Source organism: Haplochromis burtoni, unplaced genomic scaffold, assembly GCF_018398535.1.
Source record: "Haplochromis burtoni strain Fernald_Lab_line unplaced genomic scaffold, NCSU_Asbu1 Contig_6, whole genome shotgun sequence".
Classification (NCBI taxonomy): Eukaryota; Metazoa; Chordata; class Actinopteri; order Cichliformes; family Cichlidae; genus Haplochromis; species Haplochromis burtoni.
Window position 1 is genome coordinate 3,302,561 of NW_024582367.1, and position 26,613 is coordinate 3,329,173.

The following is a 26,613-nucleotide window of genomic DNA, read 5'->3' on the forward strand; positions in this document are numbered from 1 at the left end:
GAAAAAAGGGAAAAAAACGACCTCATGGAGTAAACTTTAAAATCTTTAGTTATTTCACTGTCTACAAACACAAGCGCAGTCCCTCAGTATCACATTCTGTAATCACAAAAATGTGCACTTACAGACTTACAGACACTTACAGGCATTTTTCAGATTAAATCCCAGAATGATCTTAAAATCTTGAAATATTTGCCAATGTATGTTCGCTGTACTAGAAGTAGTCTGTGATCAAGCTCGTTTGATGTTTTATCTGATTTCTATGCAATTTAATCAGGTCATTTACTCCATGTGAATTATTTTTGGATTTCCTCTAAATTAAGCCAAGTATCTCATTATTCAGCACAGAAATCAACATGTTTGTCATACATATTTTACACGCGCTCCAATCAGCTTGAGCCAGTTATCATCAGGGTGTTGCTTCAGTTTATTTCAGTGTTTGCTCATTAATGCGCTTACTTTTACCACAGCTTGCTCTAAAACAGAAACTGAAGTACTTGTGGTTTAGGTGTTTAGTGCTGCAGATGCTAGCATAGCGAAACAAAGTTAGAACACTTTTTTCACCTTCGTCCATGCCATTGAGGAGCTGATTGAGGTCGTCAGTCTTGCAGTCGTACAGATGCTCCTTCCAGGTTTCTCCGTTCTCACTGCGCAGCAGGATCAGCTCTCTCTCCTGGCCCCGCATCGAGCCAAAATGAGGGATCTCCACTATCACAGGCCTGGTAAGGTATATGTCGAGGAAATATCATTGTTTGACTTTTGACTTTGACTGATTGGCATGACAAGTAAGTATGTAAGCCAAAACGAAAGATGCCACTCTACCATTTGTCTTTAGGAGCTGGGGCCTCTTTTCTAAAATGGACTGATAGTAAAGTCATAGTAAAAATCTAAAGTAAACACAAAAACCACACATTTCAGTAGTAACTTGAAATGTTAGGCTGATGAGCAAATTTTCTCTAACTTGATGTAAAGGGGTTTCTTAAAAATCATGTAGGACTATTGCAGTTCAAGGCACATAAGTGTTCTGAACTTTATACATCTCTGCTTCTGTCCAAACTCTTTCATGTTTGTTTTTTGTCAATTCACGATTTGATCCATAAAATAACACAAGATGCCTGGCTTCAGTCTGCTTTTCCATTCCTTAACCAACACCTGTTTGTGGGGAAATTGCACATTCATTTAGATTGCTGATTATAATCACTGATTTCAGATGCTTATGTTACAAATGTGATTCTTAGAACCTACTTAGGCAAAGTTCTTTTTTATGCTCAAAGTCATTCATGAATCAAATGACACAAGCCCTCAGGAAAGACGTTCCACATTTTTTTAAATGAGGGCCTTTATCGGAGCAGCTGGGAGAGCAGACAGTGTAGTCCTCTCTTATAAGAATGGTGAGGGAAGTCTGTGCTAGATTAATTTAAATCTAAACCTGAACGACAAACGATAACAGAGTTTTCAAATGACAACTCTTTAAGAAGATACTACGGTATTCATGGTATTCAAATAAAAAGTATTACCAAATTTACACAAAGTACAAAGTGTGGAGACACTGATTTTAATAACATACAGGTGTGAATGAAATGTGGTTCTGCTGATGAGAGTGAAGCGTCATAATCACTGCGGCGGCCATGCTGCAGGGTCGATGGGACGTTCAGAGTGAATTTGCACGACTTGACGAGACAGATGATGTCATGATGTAATGAGGGGAGGGAGGAGAAAGCTGCACAGCCCTTACTTAAACAAGGCATGATAGCAACACAAGAGAGACACATGAATATGCACTACTCTCAGAGTAGGCAGTAGAACTGAAGAGTAAGTTTAAAGTGAAGCTGTCTGAGTAAGTATATACATTAAAAATGAAATAAAAAAGTGTTTTTTTTTTGAATGTCCTGTTTTCTCAATCAAAGAAGAAAGAATTCACTTTCATAAATTTGAGCCAGCATTAGAGACAAACTGAGCTAGTTGAAAGACACAAGGAGCAATTATTGCAGTCGCACCTCAGCGCACTGTAGGTACGATAAGTCACCTGTCCCAGAAAACTAACAGGACTGCTTCAATTTTGAGAAAAAGAAATTTTTGTAAAGGTGAAATCATGTGCTTTAACTACTGTGCGTGGCTTCAATTGTACGTTCATAAAGCTCTATAATTCTGTGCTGATAAAAGCACCAAAAAAGCAATAAAATAAACACAAAATACTAATAAAAACTAGGAGTATGATGGTGTCACAGCAAGAAAGTCCCGGGTTCAAAGCTGTTGGCACTTCTAGGGAAACTTTGCATGCTTTGTTTCTTGTGCCATAAAAGACAAAACATGCAAGGTTACTGCTGGCTATCATGGTCATCGGAAGAAAGAGTTTTTCTACATAGTAAAGTTGACTTGATACAAGTGGATACTATTGATCCACTGCTATTGGATACTGTCCCTGAAACCATGCAATACAGCTCCTTCACTAGGTTTGTATGCTTTTCATTATGACCATTCTTCATTTCCCTTTTTAGGGCTGATGAATAATTTGCACTTTCTGGTGTATTTTCTTTGGTAAAGTCTTTCTTTTTATGGTAGATTACATTCTATTACTGCCTACCTCAGTGGATGTTGAAAAGGGGTTTTTTCTTTATCATAGAAAGGATCCTGTGATCATCCACAAAACTTGTCTTCTCTGGATGTTCAGGCCTTTTTATGCTGCCGAGCTCACTGTTTTTTGTTTTGGCAGCTCAAATTTGTCCTTTTTTACTTGCATATAAAGCTTCAAATGTCACACTTGGATTTAAGTCTAGATAAGACACCTGATTAATTTTTGAAGACACAAAACATGTACAGCACACAACTGTGCATTAAACTGGATTTAGTTCCCCCATGGTTGAAGTAATTCTTTGATCAGGCCCTTTAACTAATCCTGAAAGTCTGGTTGGGTCTTCGTTTGGCTTCATTTGTTCATTGAGCTTAATTCAAATGTACTGTTGGACATACAGAGTCAAAATTGAATGTTGAGGCACAGCTTTAGGATCTTAACCCTGCTCACATAAAAATGTCATCAGTATAACACTTTCTACCGAGAGCTTTTGACATTAATTATATAAAATTATCGTGAGATGACATAAAACTGATAACAGTAGTCATGAGAAGCAGAATGATGCTTGGCTTCAGGGAAAAAAAGGCTCATGCCCAACAAGCGCAGTCCAGTCCAAACAGCCAATCAAAACCTTTACATTCAGTGACGTCAGAGGCCCACTGAGAGCTTCTGAAATTAAAAAAAAAAATACAATGATATATAAATGAAAGTGGCGGAAAATTAACTGTAATGGAGTTCACAGTTAAACTGTGTAGTTTTAGGAAGAATTTGTATGCAAAAACTAATTTCTGCCTGTTAAGTCATTGAGGCTATTACAAATCAGCTGCTGGTTGACCCATCTTCCAACTATATTGATTATTTCTTCCCAAAACTACATGGCACCCATACTGATGCTGTAACCTATCAAATCAAAGTCAACAGAGATGGGTAAAATAAACCATCAGCATGAATCAGCCTCGGTCATGTTGTTTCCTTTGGGGAGGTGGGAAATACAGGAGAAAGGGGAGCAGGGAGGAGGGAAAGGGGTGCCATGTTTGGTTCCTACCCAATAAATCTAGTTCCTCTGGGTCCCAGCTGTAGCACGGGACAAACCAGGCTCTCGCCTTCATTAAGGGCTGGCAGCTTTCTGGGGAGATGTAGTTTACTGTGTCCGCAAAATAATGAAACACACATACACACAAAACACACACTCGCAAAGTCAGTAAAAACACACACACACACACACCACCGACTTCTATTTCCGTATCAGTAATAAGCTCTTTTATCAGTAACAACATCTTATTTATTGTTACAGGTACAATTAGTGGCATCAGTAATGGCAACAAGCGACAGAGGCAATATTTGTTGCCTGTACATCACAGATTTCTTTATTTTAACCATATCTCATGAGTTATGCAGTAATATGAGTAGCAGATGGGGCAATAATTAGAAATTTTTCAAGCAAAAATAGCAACGAATTCCTGGCGACAGCTTCTCAATGGGAACAAATGCTGCTACTTTCTGTTTTATAATACATGGAAATTAAACATTTCAGCCTCTTAAACCATATTACACAAGTTGTTGCAGACCGCAGTACAACCAAAATTACTTGTGAAATGAACTTGTTGCCTTCGAGATTGTTACTTCAAAGACATGGACCTGGTTAGTTACTGTCTTCAAAGCCACATTGGTGCATCAAGACAGCAATAAAATGGCAATAAAGTGTAGCCAGCCTGCCATCGGTTTGCAATCGAATGAGGTCAAGCTGGCAATCACTGCACATGCATTCTGTTTAGGATAACGCAATAATTAACTGTGAAAAACCAAAGCAAATTTCAAATCTGTTGCCTTTCATTGCAAATCTGTTGCCGTCTACATACATAGAAATTCACATCGAATGCTTACATTCAGAGATCTACAACAAAAATCCTGAAATGTCTCCACAAATAGTTACACAGTTGTTGCAGAATTATAAATTAACTGCAAAATAAAAAACAAGTGCCCCCAATTTTCACATTTGTATAAAATATAACCAGAATTGGCAACCAGCTGAGTTCAGTCCCCTACTGCAAACGAGTCAGGCTGAAAAAGAAAATCATCACCAGGCAACTGCAGGTTTTAACACTAGTGTGGCCGAGCTATTATTGTCTCAGTACTGCCATGTGCACCATAAGGATTCGTTTATATATATCCTCAACTGGTTTAAAAGTGTTTAAAAACAGTTGCTAAGTTTACTATTTTTTAAATTATTGATAAAGTTTCTGAGATAATACAAATTGCAAGAAGAGGTTGCACTGTTAAAACTTGAACCGGGCTGTAGAGGACTGGTTTGGCAAACAATTCTGCTAGAAAAATCACAAGTCCAGTGGTGTAATTGTGTGTTCGTCACTGATTCTGTGGACTAACCACAAGGCCCCCCAGACTTTAATCAATGTAATGCCCGTTTTCATTTTACATCTGTCTAATTAACTTGTGTAGAGCATCAGGTTTATGGAAAACCTACTCAGTTGGGACCCAGATACACAGCTGTTATTTCCCTGCACTTTGGTGCCATTTTGTGGCTGTTATAACAACTGGGAAACACATCATGCAAACAAAGCTTCGACTGCCATAAATCAAATGGATTCAATTCTTTGTTGAACTTCCAAACATTTAGTTTTGAACTTATTACTTCCATCTCTTCCGTGTGATTTTGAGAAGCGCTTCTAACGAGTTAATCATCTTTTAATGCTGCATGGCTTAACGCTACATGTTGACTTTAAACCAGCATAAGACCACCGTTTTGGAGCAATTAAGAAATAATAATAATTTTCAGTTTTTCCCATGCTGATTATGTGGAACAACCCAAAATTGCACAGCTATACACTCGCCTAAAGCGCTCTCAATCATATTCCTTGATGTTAAGGTGGTAATACAGTTCGGGGAGAGCCATGTTCTGTGCCTTGTGTCTGGTTTTATGAACTCCAACTTGTGATCCTATTTGTGCGTTTGGCGTCATCCTAAACAAATATCTTGATATAAAAACTGACTGAAACGTTTCTTGAAACTTTGGCTATGTTTAATATGAGTATAGATGACAGTTGGAGTGTATGTATGACAGAAAATAAGGAAGCACATAACAGATCCCCTTCAAGCATATTTTTAAAGCAACAATTCACGTGCTGTTTGTTAAATAACATAAAAACTAACATCACATTTTAGCTACAGTATTGCATGGTGTGTGTGTGACTTATAAGTTCCTTGATTGAGTTAAATGAGCTGCACACAGAGGTACACTACCTTCTAATGTGGGTAAAAAGGCAAGACACACTGGAGGTTCCTGTGTTGGTGTCCTGGCTGTCGAATTTTAATAATATCTCAATTTATACAGACAAAAAAAAACAATAAACATTTTTAATTATCTGGAATGACATCCATAATGGAACATGACATAGGTTTTTTTTTAAAAAAAATTTAAAAATTTTTTTTTTTTTTTAAAATTTTTAAACAAATTAATTCATTAGAAACATTTCCACTTTCTTCTCTGAATGAAATATTATAAACAATTTTTGGTTTGCGACATCCATCTAGCACGGCAGCAAAAGAAAGGCTGTTTTTTTTTGGTTCCTAAGTATCATTACTTTTATATTTTTTTTAAACACATAAAAGATTTGGAGCTGAGTCCAAGTATTGAACTAGTGTTCACTGGAACTTTAAATACACTGAACAAAAATATAAACGCAACACCTTTGTTACTGCTCCCATTCCCATGGGATGGACGTAGAGACCTAAAATTCATTCCAGATACACAATATAACCATCCCTCCCAAACAGTGGTCACAAATCAGTCCAAATGTGTGGTAGTGGGCACATCTGCTATATTGAGATAATCCATCCCACCTCACAGGTGTGCCACATCAGGATGCTGATCTGACATCATGAGTAGTGCACAGGTGTACCTCAGACTGCCCACAACAAAAGGCCACCCTGGAATGTGCAGTTTTGTCTCACAGCAAAATGCCACAGATGCCACAAGCAATGAGGGAGCGTGCAATTGGCATGCTGACAGCAGGAATGTCAACCAGATCTGTCGCCCGTGCATTGAATGTTCATTTCTCAACCATAAGCCGTCTCCACAGGCGTTTCAGAGAATATGGCAGCACATCCAACCGGCCTCACAACCGCAGACCTCGTGTAACCACACCAGCCCAGGACCTCCACATCCAGCAGGTTCACCTCCAAGATCGTCTGAGACCAGCCACCCAGACAGCTGCTGGAACAATTGGTTTGCACAACCAAACAATTTCTGCACAAACTGTCAGAAACCGTCTCAGGGACGCTCAACTGCATGCCCGTCGTCCTCATCGGGGTCTTGACCTGACTCCAGCTCGTCGCCGTAACAGACTTGTGTGGGCAAATGCTCACATTCGATGGCGTCTGGCACGTTGGAGAGGTGTGCGCTTCACGGATGAATCATGGTTCACATTGTTCAGGGCAGATGGCAGCTGAGAATGTCCCAGTTCTTGCATGGCCAGCATACTCACCGGACATGTCACCCATTGAGCATGTTCGGGATGTGCTTGACCGGCGTATACGACAGCGTGTACCAGTTCCCACGAATATCCAACAACCTCGCACAGCCATTGAAGTGGAGTGGACCAACATTCCACAGGCCACAATTGACAATCTGATAGACTCCATGCGACGATGTGTTGCACTGCATGAGGCAAATGGTGGTCACACCAGATACTGACCGGTTCTGGGTCCCCAGACCCCCAATAGCGCAAAAAACTGCACATTCCAGGGTGGCCTTTTGTTGTGGGCAGTCTGAGGTACACCTGTGCACTACTCATGATGTCAGATCAGCATCCTGATGTGGCACACCTGTGAGGTGGGATGGATTATCTCAATATAGCAGATGTGCCCACTACCACACATTTGGACTGATTTGTGACCACTGTTTGGGAGGGATGGTTATATTGTGTATCTGGAATGAATTTTAGGTCTCTACGTCCATCCCATGGGGAATGGGAGCAGTAACAAAGGTGTTGCGTTTATATTTTTGTTGAGTGTATGCTCTACTGAAATCCCATCATATTCAGCAGTATTCTTTCAGAATATTTGAGTTGTCTTGCAGTTTGGACCAAGATACACAGCTGTTAGCCGTCTTTATCAAACAGGCAGTCATTTTTTAAAATCATACTAAAACTGTAACTGCTGAATTTAAAAAACTCCTCACATGCAATACAGCTATATACATTAAAACCCAATTATGGCTACATATTTACATTACAATATTTACTCTTAAACATGTTGCAGTCATTACTAATGTTGCCTTTACTTTGCCAAAGGGGAAACACTGCTTACTTGGGGGTGAGCAGACTACAACAATAAGACTTGTACTGCAAATATTACCCCTAACATGCACATACACACATTCACACTTTCCAATATAAACGCAGGTGGCTGGAAATGGCAATGGCAAGAAGCAGAAGGAAGGAAATGTCAAGATACAGAACAAAGGTGCACAAAAATAAGCCGTTAAGCAACAGCAAAAACAATCTCAGCGATGTTTAAAAAGAAGGTCTTACCCAAGGAACTGCGCTCCTGCGGGACCGACCTCAACAAGTCTGCTGGCCAGGCCTTCTCCTTCCACCATCGGGGGAGGCGACGCCAATTTGTGCCTCTTCACCAGTCGACACGTGATCCGGGTGGGTGCTGTGCACTTTCTGGGCGGGATGATGATTCTCATGCCGTTGTGACGGCTTCCTCTCATGGAACCACCCCTGGCGTCGACCATGAAGCTGACCAGGAACCTGACGGAAAGTAAAAAGTAGGAAGAGCCGGAAAAAGAGGGGGAGAGACGTAGAGTGACAGGAGAGAGAGAAGAAGGGAAACGGAGTGTGCAAAGATAAGAGGTGAAACAAAGTGAAGAGACAAAGAGATAACCAGAGGGGGCAAGTAAAGGGTAAAGAAAAGGAATGGAATAAGAAGAGAAACAAATGTTGGTTTATCAGCTGTACTGATGACCAGAGAAGAGCTTTAGTCGAGGTCCCATGCTGTGATCTTCAAAACACTGACAAAGTAAGTGTGAGTAAAAGGGAGAAAGAGAGGTGAACAAAGAAGAAAAAACAAAAATGTACAGAGGTTTCTGTGCTGGCTATGACTGAAGTTGAAAAAATAAAATAAGAACAAAAACAGCTTTGGCGTGTAGATGTCGCAAATTTGGTAAATTCATTTACAGAAAGTGAATGTTTTTGAATTATGTAAAAACTAGTCGATTCCATAGGATGTCAGATTAAATGTTTTATTGTTTTTTTTTTGTAATGATATATAAATTCGACAGCCAGGACACCAACACAGGAACCTCCAGTGTGTCTTGCCTTTTTACCCACATTAGAAGGTAGTGTACCTCTGTGTGCAGCTCATTTAACTCAATCAAGGAACTTATAAGTCACACACACACCATGCAATACTGTAGCTAAAATGTGATGTTAGTTTTTATGTTATTTAACAAACAGCACGTGAATTGTTGCTTTAAAAATATGCTTGAAGGGGATCTGTTATGTGCTTCCTTATTTTCTGTCATACATACACTCCAACTGTCATCTATACTCATATTAAACATAGCCAAAGTTTCAAGAAACGTTTCAGTCAGTTTTTTCTACTCTTGGCCCTGCATGACGCCATAAAGAGGGGCGTGTATGTGAATAAAGCCCCGCCCACCTGCTGTTAAAATCCCCTGCTAACAATTGGCAGCCAATCAAAGAGAGAATGCTTAAATGGAGAGGGAGAGACAGAGAGCCAGCGTAAGATTCATGCAAAACTATTCTAGCAGAGTCCAAGAATAAACTACTGAGCTGGGTTCACTGTCACATTATAAGCCAAACTGATGCTTTTACTGAGTTTCAGTTTTAACATTTTGATCTAGAATGACATATCTGCCATGTTTTTACTGACTAAAGCTAATTCTGTGATTGTCAAGACAGTAGAGGCTTGCTGCTGGAGAATGCAAAAACCAAAACACATGGCTAAAGCATATGTCAGCAACATTAAATTTAAAAGTCACATTCGGTCAGATCTGGCAACACAGACTCTTTCAGATCAGTTAGAAACTCAAAGATTTTCTCCTAACAAACAGGAAGGAATAAATACAGGGATAACAGTCCGAAACACTTTACGTCAAGTCTGTAACAACACAGGGTGAGAACAGCAAACACAGATGTTATGAGTGAATATAAAAGGGAAGGTGCAATGTCATTGGGAAATAAAATAAAATAAAAAAAGGTAGTGGTGGTGATAAAAAGAAGGCAACCAATCACAGTCAATCACCTGCTGTCGTACTGCGGGAGCGGAGAGGAAAAACTGCAGGATGGACAACAAAGCAACGCAGGAGTGACAGGTCAACCACAGAGTTTTGTAATCGGAAATACAGCTGAGAAGATCATTATTAATGAACCCCAAGTTAAAGGAAGAATTTGAGGGAAAACTGTGGGAAATAGTCTTAATTGCTGTTTTGTGGAGATTAGAATGAGGAGATTGTCTTCTTTATTCGTTAAACAGCCAGCAGCAAATTACATCACACAGGCAAAAGAACTGTATTTTTGTCTTTATACGGCTTTAACATAGCTGATATAACATGTTGATAATCAAGCTTTAGAGCTGCCTGTAGGTGGATTTTCCACTGGACAGAGCCAGTGTAGCAGGTTCCCTCTCTCCCATCTTTGCACTAATCTAAAGATAACCAGCTGCTGGCAGTGGCTTCATTCCCCCCCACCCCCCCAAGTCTTCTTCTCTAAATCTACCCTTGAAAGGCAAATTTTCACCATTACCAAACATGTCAAATAAAACTTTGTTTAAAATATAGCTTTATCTTCCTTTACTTAAGTAACAGATAGAATTTAAGTAATCCTAACTTAACAGTTTATCCATTAAAGACAAGTAGAGAAAAAGTAATGCCTGATGAAGCTATACACTGCCTGGCCAAAAACACTCACCACCTGCGTTTAACCAAGCAAATACGTAAGAGTCTTCCATAATATGTTTAGATTGGAAACAGGTTAATTATCTCTAAGTGATGCAGTGAGTAGCTTCTCATTTCTCTTGCAAACACATTGTAAGACATGTTTCAGAAGAGTCAAACAAACTGTAGTCCTATCAGTGAGGCTAATCAGAATTAAAGGCTTCAGTTTGATAAGGAGTATAAAGATTGGACTCTGTAAATAAATCTACCTGGTAAATGTGGACAGGATGAGTCCAGTTTACCCTGCTCCAGAGTGATGGGGGGCCTCAGGCACCAGGAGTAGTTGATGAAGCGATATACCCATCATGCCTTGTGCTTGCTGTGTTATAATCTAGGGTTGCTTTAGTTGGTGATATCTGGTTTAATATATGTTATATACCCCAGAAATGAGGGAATGACCACATTTTTTAAACAGTGCATTGTTTCTTCTCTGATGGCATATTCTAAGATAACAAATTATAAAAGAGTGGTTCAGTCCAGGCCTTAACCATAGAAACTTGGGATGTGCTTTACGCAATGGTCTGATTTTCACATTAACAAGGCGAAGTTTTGATAAAAAATTTATGCAACTATAATTTTTTTTGGCCGGGCAGTGTACGTAACTTTCAAACGAGTCCCTTAATGGGCAATTAACCAAGAGGTCAAGATTACCTGCTACAGCTGCTGCGAGAGACAATGTGACCTTCAAATCAAGGTGAGGAGGAGCCAACTTTCCAGCTTTACTTTGTTGTGACTAAAAGTTTCTTTTTAACAGCAGTTTCTAGTTACACCTGTTTGTTATTAATGTTTGATTTTTTTTTTAATTACAGAAATCCTCAAAGTATTAGCTTTAAAGACTTAAAAAGGGTGAAGAAAAAATGCTGCATGTATGAGCTGCCTTGTCAGAGGGAAAGAAAATGAGACTCAGCAAGAAGAACAAACAGAAAACACACAATAAGCAGAAGGAGATGATGACAGTCACTTCATCCTTTCCTCTAAAGGGTATAAAACTGGTAAGCCGTTTTCCTTCCTCTCCTTCCACTTTTTCACTCCATCTTTGTGATTAAGTCAGATATTTTCCCTTTTTACTCCCCCCACTCTTTCCTCCTGTTCTTATCCATTCACATTTTCAAACATGCTTACCCGGAGTGTATTGGTGAGGACACTAGGTTGACATTATCCAGTGCATCTGCAGTCCAGCTGTACCTCCTCAGAGAGTCGCTGTCAAAGTCCTTAGCCGCTGCCAAATGCTGTGGAGAAGACAACAGAGTCAGTGCAATTCACGAGTGTGTGAAAATCTAAGCTAACTTCTCCTTTTAATGTAAAGACTTGCTTTTGCACATGCAAGGCTAATAGTGTGGAGGCTACAGATTTTTCAATATTCCTTATTTAATGTCAAAGTTTAGACGGGGATCACTAGTTTTGTAGATATTTCTTGCAAATTTATGAATGAGTCATAAAATAATTTCTTCACGAGAAAGACAGCAGCAGATGTCGCTTAGCGTAAAAAAAAAAAATCAGGAGATGTTACATTTCATTAGAACACAAGCTGTCAAAAACATCTTGATGACAATCAAAACGAAGCTCGGAGTAAAATGCAAATGAAAAATCACCACATTAAGGATCAAAAGAAAAAACAGACATCAGATGGCAGAAAACAAGCGACTAAAAATGTTTACAGACAGACAGATGCACTGACACCAGGCCCGTTGTGTCATCCGTCTGAGGATGCTCTTGAAAGATTCAGATTCACTATTTATACTCCAGATGTGCACCAATATGACATGTCAAGTTGAAGGCCATGCTTCACACAGAAAATTAAAGCTAAGATTTTAGAGTACTTCTGAAAACTCGCTCACATTCAATGAGGAAAAAATACTTGGAGTATTATATTAATCTCCAAATTGCTACAGAAAAACGGGGAGTGACAAAAACACAAAGTTTGGTTTTACTTATCCAAGGCACATGGATAAGTAAAAACAGGGAGGCTACTCTACTAAAACACTGTAAATACACGCGGTAACAACCGAATCCAACTGATGAAATAAGTGATATAAAAAAAGAAAAGTTAACAATGCTTTACACAACTAAATGATACCAACATGTGGAAACCCACTGACACGAAGAGTGCATAATGACTTCTACATCTACCTTATTGTGTTGCTCTACAATGAAAGACTTTTCCTTACGAAGCATCTGGAGGAGCGTTAGAGGAAACAAGTGGTTATTCAATTACTCAATAACTAGTACATCTTTACTCTCAAGTTACACAATCATATGTCCCAGTGTCATAAATTTGCAGATAGTCTCAGATGTAGTTTTTTTTTTTTAAATTTCAGTTAAATAGACCCCACAGAGTTTTTGACCACTCTTTGTGCAAAGGAGCAAAGTTTTTAATTCAGAGTTAAACCATATTATCCAGTTCTGGGTCCAAATGCCCCTTCAGCTTGCAAAAGCAATCAAATATAAAAGAACCAGTCAGAGTTTCAAACAAAAGTCCAAATTCTTTTTATCTAATAAAATTATCTGTTTTTTTGTGTAAATCTAGTAAAATGGTCAGTTGTGTTACAGTCAAGCATTAACTAAAAAAATAAAGGTTTGAAGAGGTTGAGTGGTGTTCAGTGGGATTTTTAAATCGACTGGAGGAGGATAGATAACCTCCACTGATATTATACATGATGGAAAAGGCGTAGGCCTGTTGTGTCAGCTACATTAGAGGCTCTACGCAGATTCAATGCAGAATTAAATTATGCAATAGCAACACGATAGCTAGCTGACATATAAAGATTTTGTACCATGTTCTGGCTGAAGTAATTCCCAAAGAAAAGAAAAGAAAAAAGCAAAACTGTTTAGCAGTTTTCAGCATGTTTCAGCTTTTTTGTGGATAGCAAACCAAGTAGTTCAATGAGTCATGTTTGGTGCCAATTTTACATTTTAAGAAACAGAGATGCACATTTGCCACTGCTTATGCAAGAAAGACTTTACCTGTCACTTCACAGGCAAGCATAATCTTTATCCGCGCTGTCATTGAACTCATGGGTATTCTATGAGCAAGTTTTACTTGAACTTCTTCTTCTTCTTCTTAACCTTAAATGCTATTTTCTTGCATCTTTCAAGTAAGTGGGACATCACAATAATCCCTCTTAGATAGCAGCAGGTAGCACTAATCTCATTTCCTCTTTCAGTAAATTGTAACTTGATTGATCGTCTTTATGTCAGTGGCAACACAAGTGTAAGAGGATTGGTGTATTGCATAGCCTCTGGCACAGCACCAAGACACCTTGGTACATTTGGAGACAGAAGTGTGTCACTTGTAAAGTTAATGACCAGCGGATTACCGGCTGAGAGAATTAAACTAAGGGAGCAGCCAGCAAGAGGTATGAAGCATAGCACGAGCAGCTTCAAACTGATTTTTTGCTCCGACTAGAGTAGCTTTGCATGATTTGCAATTCATAATAATCGTTATTATATGAGCAGCCTCTCACTTCATCCAAAATCTGAAACTAGCTGATTCAGAGCCCATCACCCCTCCTTTAAGCCAACTTTATTGTGATTGGCTGCTCCTTGCAAACAGAAGATTTGAACAGCAGCTGGATGTGACTATTATGTGTGATGTCCATATTAGGGACTTTGTGAAACAGAGTTTAGAGCAGTCTGGATTATTTGTAAATACACTGACCTCATTATTTGACACGTTGGCCCTGGTTATGTTAGAGATTAAACATTGTAACATGATTCATGTGACAGGAAATAAGAAAAAGCATAATAAGTCCACTTTTAAGACCCGAAGGTCCAGTTAGTGTACGTACCATCTCCTTACTCGGCGCCAGTATCTCCTCTATCATCATGCTGTCCCGTGTAAACGAGCTCCGGTTCAGCATGTTGGACCTATCAGAACTGAAGGAACGAAGGCTTGGTGTGGTTGTCGTAGTAGATTACCAAGACAACAGTCACAGTGATGGAAAGGGGAGGTGAGGAAGAGGAGGAGGAGGAGGAGGTGGTGGTGGTAGGGGGGGGGGGGGGGGCAGAGGGTAAAGGGGTATGAAAGTGAACAGAAAAAACAAAACAAAAAAAACAAACACAAACACATTAAATGCATGCAGCTTCCAGGAACCTGACTGTATGGCACCAGAGACAACAACAACCACAAGAAAACAGATTAAAAGCTGAGAGAAATGACTGATGTGTAATTTCGCTGAAGTGATTAAAAATCGAAATAAAAAATTTCAGATGCAGATGAGATTGTACTTCTGGGGCGATCAGTGTACAGTAAAAGAAAGAAAACTCATGTTCCATCTACACCTGTTCTTACACTTCCTGCATTTTTAGCCTCTTCACTTTGATCCCATGCTGCACACAGAATAAAGCACCATAAGCCTGAGTAAAGCAGGATAGCATGTAAAAGGAAGGCAGGTTGCTACACGATGGATGCTGGTGGAAAGTGGAGCTGGTATTTACCCATAATAATGACAACTTTGTTGATAATCAGCTGGCACTATTTTGACTCCTCATGTCTTTGTATACATCTGTCTGCTTGTGCAGGCTGTAATGTTGTTTGTGATGGGAGCTTTGAGACAAACTTTTATGAGGCAAATAAAAAGCATTCCTGAGCAATGACATGACGAATGTTTGCCTGCAACATCCCAACAGCAATTACATCAGTGCCATTAGCTTTATGCAAGTAAACTATTGTGAACCAATTAACTATCAATGGCAGGAAGTGCTCTACAGCACAACTCTAAGTGCTAAAATTACAAGGCTGTGGAAACCAAGAGCAGATGTGGCTGCAACAGATTTATTTTTTCATACAATTATCCAAAGATTTTACATTTATAGCTGGGAGTCCTTTTTCCATTCATTCCATTCAATTGATTACTGTCTCCAGGAATCAAAAGTTATGTCCTCAACATATATTATTCCTGAAGAAGAAAAAAAAAGTTTTATTTCAAATTGGTGGAATAATTTCGGGGGGATGTTAATAATGGATTGCATTTATATAGCGCTTTACAATTCCACTATTCATTCACTCTCACATTCACACACTGGTGGAGGCAAGCTACAGTTGTAGCCACAGCTGCCCTGGGGCAGACTGACAGAGGCGAGGCTGCCATATTGCGCCATCGACCCCTCTGGCCATCACCAGTAGGCGGTAGGTGAAGTGTCTTGCCCAAGGACACAACGTCCGAGCCGGGGCTTGAACCGGCAACCTTCCGGTTACAAGACGAACTGCCAACTCTTGAGCCACAATCGCCGAGATAAGTGTATATTGCATGAAACTGTGTACTAGTTAAAGTAAAGGAAACTGCAGAACAAAAATGTTTAATGATCTTAATGAGGGCATAATTAGCAATCTTGATTTTCTATAAAAAGCCAAAGATATGATCTAAAAAAAGACTGGACGATATCTGACTTCTGTTACAGCCCGTAGTTAAAGTCAGACTTGTGTTGTGAAGCTATTCAGTACTGAAAGAGTTTCACTTGTCCTGTCCAAACAACAATCTAAATAACATTAAATTCATTTGTACAACTTAAAATTTGAATACTTTTACAAGTAATTCTACTTCTAGCAATTTCTCATTAATGTTGCTCTGGGACTATCACTGCAACTGACCAAATTTATGCTGTCACAGCTTTGGAAATCAGGGAAAATAACTATAACAACTATAGTTACTATAGTAATAAAGTGCTACTCAACCTGTTTGCAGGGATTGATTTATTTTGGTTTGTTTGTTTTTCAGCTTTTTCAGCTGTGTCTCTGTGACATCAACCACAGAGGTGAATTCCCAGAGATCTGCAAGAATCATTTTTTTCACCTTCGCCAGGTTGATGGTTTAAAATTGGACCTGATAAGCCAGGGGCGAAGGGGATTTAAGGGGAGATCTATCTATGACACAGAATTGATTAACAGCATGTTAATATATCTTTAGATGATAGATAATCCTCCTTCTCTCATTCTGATAATGGTCATAGTGCTATGATAATACTTTTATATGTTATTCAGCAGGCTTGAAACTTGCAGCTGAGCCCATAAAATCAGCAGGAAAGTGTTTACGGAGGTCGGAAAAATGGATGTGAATGCTGGCTTTAGACAGACCTCGATACAACAAAAGGATTTTTCTTTTACAGACTATGCTTGCAATGTTATGAGATGACAAAAATGTCACTTGGCATGGATTTGTTTCTTCCACAATAACATTGCAATTTCACATTGCGATTTGATTTTGGAACTACTTATCCACATGAAATCACATTTGATATCTTTATTACTGAGTATTCAATATATATTCTCTGAAAGTATTCAGGGATAAACTATTTGAGCCTAAACTGATGAAGGCAATAGCATCCTCATTGCCTACAGATATCAGTTCAGGTCCCTGGAAGCTTGATGGAGAAATCAAAATTATGCAAAGCTCCACCTTTGTGGAAAACCCACAAAGACCAAGATACAGTCAAACATAAAAATAAACACCACTATTCTCTATAGCCAGCTGAGCGCTTTTCAACTGAAAGTAAGAAATCAGACAGAGATCACACAGGTGAACCACAGCAAACACACAGTGCCACAGAGTTAACAAAACTGGTCAAGATCATTGCGTTAGTAGTCAAATGTGTTAAACAAATATGGTCAATATGCATTACACTGAACCACAGAGTCATGATACTGATAGCAACTGGGGTTTAAGGGAGTGGGGAAGGGGTGAGATGGGGGAGGCCTCGTCATGCCTTGAGTCTTACCTGACTTTCGGACTAACGTTAACAACGGACATGAGGAGAGAATAAAACATCATGAACAAACAGAGGAGTGGACAGAAAGACGAGAAGCCAGAGCACAGATGCAGGTTGGTACAATGATGACAAATGGCTGACTGCCTAACCAGCTGCCTGAAACTTTGTGCATGAGGGAGGAGTTGCAAATAGGGAGGTGTTAGAGTATTCCAGCTCTGAGATCTGAATGACCCTTAATCTCTGAGGAGAAACATGTGCCTCGATAGCTGCTAAATGCGCCACCATTCTCATCAGTTAGCTATGGTTTGCCTGCTTTTTGTTGCTCTGCGGGTATGAAGCACTTAGTTTTATTTGAGTTTTATCTGTTGTAGCTATAAAAAAAGGGGGAGAACAAAAAGACTGAAACCAAATAGCCCGTGTTTCAGGCCATGGAACCAAATCACATGTTTGTAAAACTCCAAACATTCTAGAGCTGAGATGAACTGCACACGGATGATAATTCTCCATCTCATCACATTGAATGAAACTTTAAATCTGATCTATTCTTACAACAAACTTCCACTATTTTCATTGTACATGTAAAATGACAATAGAAGGCTATTTTATTCTATTCTTTCTAACAAAAAAAGATTGCTAAGTTGAAATTGGGGATCAGAATTTGTATTACATCAACCTCTAGTATCATAAATTATGCAGGATACTCATGTTCTGCTGTTAATATTATGAGGAAAACCTGGAAGGCACTTTCTAAAACCTTTTTATTTTTATAACATTTTTATTAAAATTTATTATCTTCTAGATGGACTGCACTGGAAGTTATTTGAACCAATTACTGCATGAGAAACCAGTTTGTTAAACTATCTCTAAGCTAGATTGGTCAAACACACACACGCACGCACAGACATCACCCCTCAAACAGTGTGTGTTGATCTAACCCAGCACTCAAGGCCATGCAATTGAACGTGCTTCTAATTTCCTGTGGCTCAGCGTGCATGTGTGTCACGCTTCAGATATTCAATAACCCCTCCCTCTTCAGCCAGTTGCACAAGTGTCAATATTTTCATACAAGCATAAAGTTCAGCAGTTGCAGGGTGAAAACTGTAACCTCTGGGTGTGTTTGTGTGTGTGACATGTAGGGATCAGAATAATGGAAAGCTACATTGTTATTTAAAATCTTCTGACATACAAACAAGATCATTTCAACTTAAAAACCTGCAGCTCTGTGAGTTTATCCATTTTCTGTGTGCAAACTGTATTTTTAGATCATGAGGTATCACAAGATTTCTTGTGCTGTTAAAAGTAGTTCATGAACCCTGTTCTGATTAACACTGCAGTATCTAGTCAAGCAGTAACTGTGTCTGAAAAAGACCCATTCAATAAAAATAAATTGCACTACAAAAGTATAGATGACCACAAATGAAGACAAGCATCTGCCCAACTATTTTTCCATAAAAATCCATAAACTCGTGTGAAAGAGCAGTTTCTTGTTTTGTACTTTAGAGGTTTTATTTTAAAACCATTTGACCTGTGCTACGCCCATGTTTTTTCTTTTAGGTCGTTGCTGAAAAAGTTCCACAGCACACGTTATCTGCAGATCTTTGTAAAATATGTGGTATGAGAAGATTGGTGACGTAGTGATAGCTTGCAGCCACCTGACTGCTTGCAAGGAAGCTCTGTTTAAATCAATAAAGGGCTAATCAAGGGGCTAAGTCGGTTAGGTTGGTAATCGCTTTCTTCACAAGATTTTTTCACCTTTAACTAGTCTTTAAACCAAATACTCTACTATTTGTCTGTTCCCATGTCAGATATTAGGCTGTATAAAGAGACAAAGGTGATTCTGCCTGACACAGTGACCTGTCTAAATAAATCGCAACATAGCTACACCCTTTATCATCTATTTTATTCTAAATGCCACCATCACCAAGTTAATAGACCTAAACTTCCAGAGGAGACCATAAAATCATCATGAAAAGGTTTAGTGAGGTCATAATTTAAGTCAGAATTAAGGTCAGTTTCTTAATCTTTTTACAAACAGAAGAGTTGCACCTTGCTGGCCTTCAGCAAGATTGCACGTTTAAGATAGCTGTTTTCACATTTTAAACCCAGAAGCTATGCCTGGATCTATAAGAGTCGTGGATCTATAAATACTGCTTCTGGGAAAATGCTGAAACAAAACTACAACCGTGGTCATTTTTTTTAGCCATGGAAATTTTATATTTTTGTAAACCTCCACATTTCTCACAGTCGGCAGCTGCAATGTTATGTATGTCATAACAACTGATGTTACAATGCTACATGTAGAAAACATACAAAAGCTAGGAACAGACACAGCACAAACGCAAATTGCTGCATGTTATAGCATGTTACCTCTGAGATCGTGCCCCAATGCTGAAGCCCATGTAGCCGTCCTGAGGGAGTGAGTCGTCGCCCAGTTCCCGCAGATCCTGGGGGGCCATATATTTGTCCGTGTCCCCCGTCATCGCATCGTCACCTGGTGGTTTAAAACACAGAGAGCGTTAACTTTACAAAAAAGGTTCTGCATACATTTTTACTCTCGTCTGCAGAAGGTAATGCCAAAACTTTAAGGTCACAGTCTCTTCAATCAATAACTGCTTTCTGGGTTTCTTTTAGCAAGTTAGATCTTTAAAACAAATCTGTGCTGCCCAGTCAGTTGGCCTTGTTTTTTATCATTCATGCAGACCAAAACACAAATGTACACACATACACACACACACACTGGCTCTTTTAGACAGATCAATGCAGCTTCTGCCTACAGGCTGTTTTCCAGTCCAGTTTTGGTTCAACAAACACAAACAAAAGTCCTGCTGTCACTGAAAGCTTTTTGTCTCTGTCTCCTGGTGACAAAAAAATGGTTAACAGTAACAAGTGAAGCTTGGAAACGGCAAATAATTCCACTATCAGGGCCTACAAAACTAACTTTTATATCAAAATAAAGGTAAGTTTTCAGCAGGTTTAACTGACCACAAGAAGAAAATGCTTTCTCTACAGCCGAGCCCCAGGACATCATTGCAAGTATGTTGCAAAGAAGTGGTTAGAAACATACGTTACAGGTGTCGCAAGAAAACAGGTAGGAGCATGCTATTCCCCTCAGAGGTACAGTAGTTCCTATCCTACTGATGAACCTGTGACTGCAGAGTTTAAAAAGCGAGGGGAGGAGAGCAAGTGCATGCAGGCGGAAAAATGAGGGGAAAGAAAAGGAAGGCATTCCAACAACCACAAAGCAACAGAGACCCCCCCTCTCCTTCTCGTGTCCCCTCACCCCCTGCTGGTACAGCACCCCTCCCCCTAAACTTTCTCTCTCTTTCTTGCACACACACATATTCACAAACATTTTACAGACCCCATCTGGCCACATTCCAACCCATTCTCCGGGAACCCTTCTCATTTCAGCTTCAACATGAGCAGAAACCCCCTCCTCAGTTAGCCACAAACTCACCTCCTGCTTTAAAGCACTTCATTCAGCCACAAGTCCAGTTTGGAGGATTTTGCCCTGAACTAACTTTTCCTCGACTTGTAACCTCCCTTTAGCTCTCTGTCGCTCTCTCCTGCACACACTGTCTATCTTTCTTTCACAGCCCTGCACTCACACAAACAGATCGGCTTTCTCCCGCCTACCCACTCCAGGATTATCCAGTGTGTGTGTGTGAGTGTGTGTGTGTGTGTGTTTCCGAACAGACACCTAGAGCTCACTGCAGGACAGAAATAGTAAGTGGGTGTGTGACTTAGACTTAGCCGTCTAACACTGAAACTGGATGTACACATAGAGTGGAATGTACAAACTCTGTTTTCCTTAACTTCCAGTTCTCAATCTTGTGATTTCTATTCGTGCACTGGTTTGTTTACATATCATATTGTATGTCTCTTTAATTTCCAAAGCACTGCTGACTCTGTCTGCCCCCCCCCCTTTTTATCTCTCTTGCTTCTCCATGTAAATTCTTTGGTGTCAGTCACAAATGACCTCACTCATTCAGCTGCTTTGCATGTCAGAAAGTTGTAACTTTGCCACGTCTTTCCTGAATCAGATATTATGCAAATATCTAATAAAGAACTGGAACTTGCAGCTTGGTAGAAAATTGAAAAGCCATTCCAAGTCCAGCAAAATGTGCTGATAATAATGCAGAGGTTCTAGACTGCAGTATGGGCAGAGTGAGCTTTGGTGACTAAAAGCAACCTTCACCAAATTTAGCTTAAGATTCTAACAATGTGACTTCTGCCACAACCCACATGAAAACAAAGGATGAAGCAATGCAGATTATACCGGTTGGCACTGACACCGAAGCATCTAGAGACACGAGGGAAATACAGGCATGTATTTATCTGTGCAACAAACCGATGTTGTACATTGTCATGGATAATGTGGATAATGCAAATTCTTCACTTGTATACACACTTTTTTAGATTCTAGTCAACAAAACCAATACTCAGTGTATCTGCAGTAGTTGCAATTCAACATGTTATTTTCATGAACATGTTTTCTTTCTACATTATCCCATTATTTTTCAAAGTATTCTGCTGATATGCCTGTTTGCACTTCTATGGACTGCACTGTTAATTTTCAAAAGGACAGTGTACTGTTTTAAAAACATTATCTTTTTTATTTTACCTCCAACCTTCCTGTCTTTTTTGTAAGTGTTATATTATCCACAAGGCTGACAGTCAATGTTCTGGCTAGAGCCTGATGGATTTTTAAGATCAATACTGACACAGATTTTATCATATCATTTTGTAAAAGCCAGTATTCTGATATATCAGCCCTTTTTTTATTCAGCTACAAAACATAAACAGGTATTGCTCTGTTATATGTAAATTAATTGAAGGGTGTTTCTCCAGTCTTTACTTTTTAAATGTTCATTTATCAGCTAGTTTAAATGTTGGTACAGAAAGACTGTTAAATAGCTAATGCTGGCCAATAATACCGGCCCACTGATACACCAACGCCTGATTCTTGAACCTCCAAATTAATTCAATTTCAAATTTGCATTTTCTGCCCGTAATAGATGTGGAAGGGTTCATTTGAGGTAACATTTAGGCAGTAAACAGAATCTGACTTTGGAAAATCACTAGAGACTGTTTTCAAACTTTAGGGCCCTTGGCTATTAAGAAAAGCATCAAGTTTTTGTAATGCATTTTAAAGCCAAGAAGCAAATCTGTTCATGCTGACCATTTATGTGCCACATGTCCAAACACTTTCTATCTAAGGCTGTATTAAAAACTTGAAGCCCCCAGATAATTAAATATCGAGGGTTAGTGAACGTGCCGGAGGCGCACACAGAACTTTCCAAAACCACAAAAACACCTTTCACATAGTGGCTTTCACCCATATTGAAAAGTTGATAACAACTTTATGGTAACCACCTAACAAGAATACCCAATTTAAAAAACAAAACAAGTATATTTAAAAACAGCTGAAAAGCTACTTCTTGTTTGTTGGTTCCAGCTGTTTATGTAAGTTTTCTTTTGAGTTTATTACATACTTATTACATATATAGAAGTACTAGAAAGCCACATTCTGTTTGCAAGCTTCTCCAAAGCATGAGAGCTGCACACACACTTGTAGCTCACTTCAGGGGCGATTTATAACCTGCAGTTTGGTAAAAGTTTGATTCTTTTTTTTCTAAAGTTTACTAAAGACTGCTTGGATGGCTTCCCATAATTACTTGTCATAGCCTTCTCAAATTCTCAAAGGTACTATAAAGAAAACAGCTGTAAAGGAAACTCTGATCTCATGAGTTTTAGTACCTAAAAACTCGGAAACACTGACTCTTTCTGTTACTGTTCTGGGAACATTTGAGTGAAACTGGGAGGAGATCAATAATGCAAGTGACTCATCACAATGACAGAATGCCATCCCCTGAATACAGTGATAACACCAGCATTGTTGGGCAGCCCATGTCTGAAAGAAGGTTCTTATTTGCAGCCTATTAATCAGTTCTATTACATAAATGAACAGGTTGTCCTCCTTAAATGACAGGTTGCTATATTTAGCTATATTTACAATGTGAATCGGCAAAACTTCAGACAGGAATAAAGGGCCAAAGATGGAAAAAAGACATTAAAATCAGTCACTACATTGGTTATTGGTCATAAACTGAATACCGACATGCCGTGTGTATGTTTTACCCTTTAAATCCTTTAACCAACTTTAACTGACTTTACTGGTCTGGAAAATCTCTCACGAAGGCAAAGTTTACAAATTGCACAGGGGTCTCCTGATTTAGATCATGGATTGAGTGTGTTACTGGAGATGTTAAACACCATTCCTCCACTGGTATGCGAGCTTGAGAGTGTATATTTGTGCGCGTTGAGTTGCCCTCGTTATATTTTTAGATCAAAAATTAAACACGGACACACTGCTGAAGCTCTACAATCAAAACAAGCACTGCACAAAGTCAGCGTGAAGGCAAGTCATGCACATATGTATGAAATCTTTTTTTTTTTTTTTAATACCAACAAAATCACACACAGTGTTTAGTTGCATCAGTTCAGCTGTGCCAGTTCACGCTGGGTATTAGAGTTAGTTACAACAAGATCACTTTCGTTTGACTTACAGGAATAGCTGATGCAGATATTTCCAACATCCATTTCTGTTTAAACACAAGCAGAATCACATTTGACCATTTCTGTCTACATTTGGAAACACACAGTGTAAAAGATGGACCTAGCTTCCAGCTCTCAAAAGAGGAAACTATTTTATGACCAGTAGGGGGATGACTCTTTTCCTTGAAAAAAACACTTTTGGTTATACAAGTCTGCAGAGGTTTGCTGTGTAACGTCATGTGCACCTTTCTCAAAACTTGTCCGTCCTAAAAACATGTGCATTTCCAGACTGGTTGGCAAGGGGTTCCTGGGGTTCCTGGTTGTAGCTAGGTGAAATCAGTCTCAAAGACTGGCGCAATGACAATGTTCTTGCAATTGCTTTCATTTCTAGTATATTGCCAAAGTCATCTGTAGTTTGCACGGAAGATGCCAACTCGTCTGCATACACTTTGTAGTAAAACTTGACGGTCTCCGTTTTTTGCTTGTGGAGTTTCACTACCATCTGAAGAGTAGCTGAGTGTCTGCAGAGAAGTTGGTGTCCTCCAAATAATCTATGGACAACCTTGGCAATCTGCAAGCAACCAAAGCAATCCCAACAAGGTTTTTGGCATCCGTTCAGGAAATGCACATTTTTTCCTCTCACAACCAGTGGTTTCAGACTGGTCTCACACTAACTTACACTGTCACCAGGAGTATTGCACATCAAAAATGGCAGAAAATTTAGTATCACATGGTTAGCAGGCACGTGTCTGCAAAAACTAAACAGGAAAATTGCCCTTAGCTCCCTTACTTTGGACCTCGGTATTATGTAATAAACTAATTCGCTAGTTTTTGGGACAAAGTAAATGAAAGATGTAGTTCATTATGTAAATTATGGTCATTATTAAGAGGAGGATTAACTAGGGTATGCTCACTGGGTAATGACTTGTCAATCTCAAGTCAGAGCCACACTTTACTTGTCACATCCTATTTCAAAAAGCTAGAAGGCGGAGGCGAGATTTATGTATGATCACATTACTCCAGCCTTCGTTTTTATCAGTTGCCATCTCATCTCTTTTTTTTTAAATCCTATTTTCCCTCAAAAAATTCAAATTTCTAATGCAAACTTGGACCAGTAAAACTCAGTAAAACTCACTGTGAGGTCACCAGAATATCGAGACATAGAGCTATACTGTATTTACATTTCATTAAGTACACTGTATTTGACATCAGCAGAGGTTTTCTAGTAATTCTGTGATATATTCACACTACTGCAGGAAAGTGAACTGTTAAAAGTAGATTACATTTCTGCAAGTTGCTGATATTTATCCACTGTAAACTACAGAAACCATGAAGCGTGTGACAAGTTAAAAATGAAAGCCTATCATTGGGAAAACACCACAGGGGGGAGGACGAGCCAAGCTCCCCCTCTTAAAAAAAAAAAAAGAAATCTACTGATTATTAATTCCCTGTCTGTTTGTCATTGGGCACTGGTGGTCAAGAGCTCAAGTTCAGATCCTTTTGAGCCATACAGGAGTCTAAAAAAAGAGTAGAAAAGAGTAAACACACACACACACTGCAGCAGCTGCTTCAGTGTGTTTGCTTTGGCCTGAACGTGTGAAACTACAATGAAAGCATCACTGACAAGCCCACGAAGACAAAGGATCAAGTGTATGTGTATTCTACTCCGCGGTGTGAAAAGAAATCTGTTACACACTTCGCGACGCTCCATATCCAGACAGTTGGCATGGCAACCGGCAGAAAGGCATATCCCCTGCATTTGGTTGCACAAAAGTACAGGAGGTTTCACAAAAATGCAGTGTGTGCGTGTGGAAGGGGGAAGGCAGCAGGGGAAAGTACTCAAGTACAGCGTGGTGTCTCACACATGCATGAATGAAGAACAAAAGTTTTAGAAAAATACTTGGGAAAACAATGAAGAAGAGAGTAGTGCCATTTTAAAGCCATGCCAAAGTTAGTGATTCTCAGTAATTGAAAACACTGCTTCTAGTGTCACGTCAATAAATCACCCTCATCACATCATAAGTTTAAGACATCCACAGTGCTGTGACTTCACTATATTCACAATAAAACAAACATAATTTTTTTTCTAATATGGTTGACATCGGAGCTTTTTGCTAGCAACCAGATATATGAAATACTCCAAAAATCAATCTGGAGGAGGTAAAAACATGGCACATTAATACAACTAATTGATGATTATTTAAAAAAAAATTCTGTCTTGTTACCTGCTTAACCTTAACGAAATATAGTAGCCTGAAACTGACATTACGAGACAAAACATGTTAAACATGTAAGCATAGATGAGTGTTTTGTGGCACTTTTTTCGCCAATTCTATTGCTAGTATCCACCTCTATCTCCTTCAAGGTTAATTTGATTTCAAGTGCATCCCATCATATTGCAACTTTTAGACATTTATTAGTCTTTTGCAAGCAGACATAAATGACAAAGACACCTTTGTGCATTTTGACAGACAAATAAAGGTGCTTTGGTGAAAAAAAGATCTGCAGTATCGAAACATTTTTCCTCAATTAACATTATTAATCTGTAGCATAATATAGGCTGTTTTACATGTGAGTTATTATTTATTTTGAATGAATCGTGATTCCACTGTGACACAAGAAAAGCAAGAGACTGGAAATAGTTAGAACAAATGAATGACGCGTTAGAGAAGGGTTGTAAAAGGAAATGCTTTAAAGAACAAAAAATGTAGAAAGATTAAAAAAATAAAATACCTTCTTCCACATCAGAAAAATAGTCCTCTGTGATCATTTCGGGGATATTGGCTTTATACACTGTGTG

General features: G+C 39.1%; 1 protein-coding gene across 36 annotated transcripts in view; it reads right to left on the reverse strand.

Annotated features, from left to right (window-relative positions):
• LOC102294395 (ankyrin-3) overlaps positions 1–26,613 on the reverse strand; it is a 185,381-nt gene that overhangs the window by 31,911 nt on the left and 126,857 nt on the right. For 21 of the 36 annotated variants that reach the window (XM_005913634.3, XM_005913630.3, XM_042223771.1 and 18 more), the window contains exons 24-33: positions 26,547–26,606; positions 23,825–23,860; positions 19,623–19,746; positions 14,339–14,441; positions 12,681–12,725; positions 11,673–11,779; positions 9,860–9,892; positions 8,119–8,343; positions 3,615–3,713; positions 562–716 (exon numbers count right to left, since the gene is read on the reverse strand). In XM_005913634.3, coding sequence (XP_005913696.1) covers positions 562–716; positions 3,615–3,713; positions 8,119–8,343; positions 9,860–9,892; positions 11,673–11,779; positions 12,681–12,725; positions 14,339–14,441; positions 19,623–19,746; positions 23,825–23,860; positions 26,547–26,606 — 987 coding nt within the window. The other 15 variants (XM_042223801.1, XM_005913636.3, XM_014335582.2 and 12 more) reach the window with 13 other exon arrangements.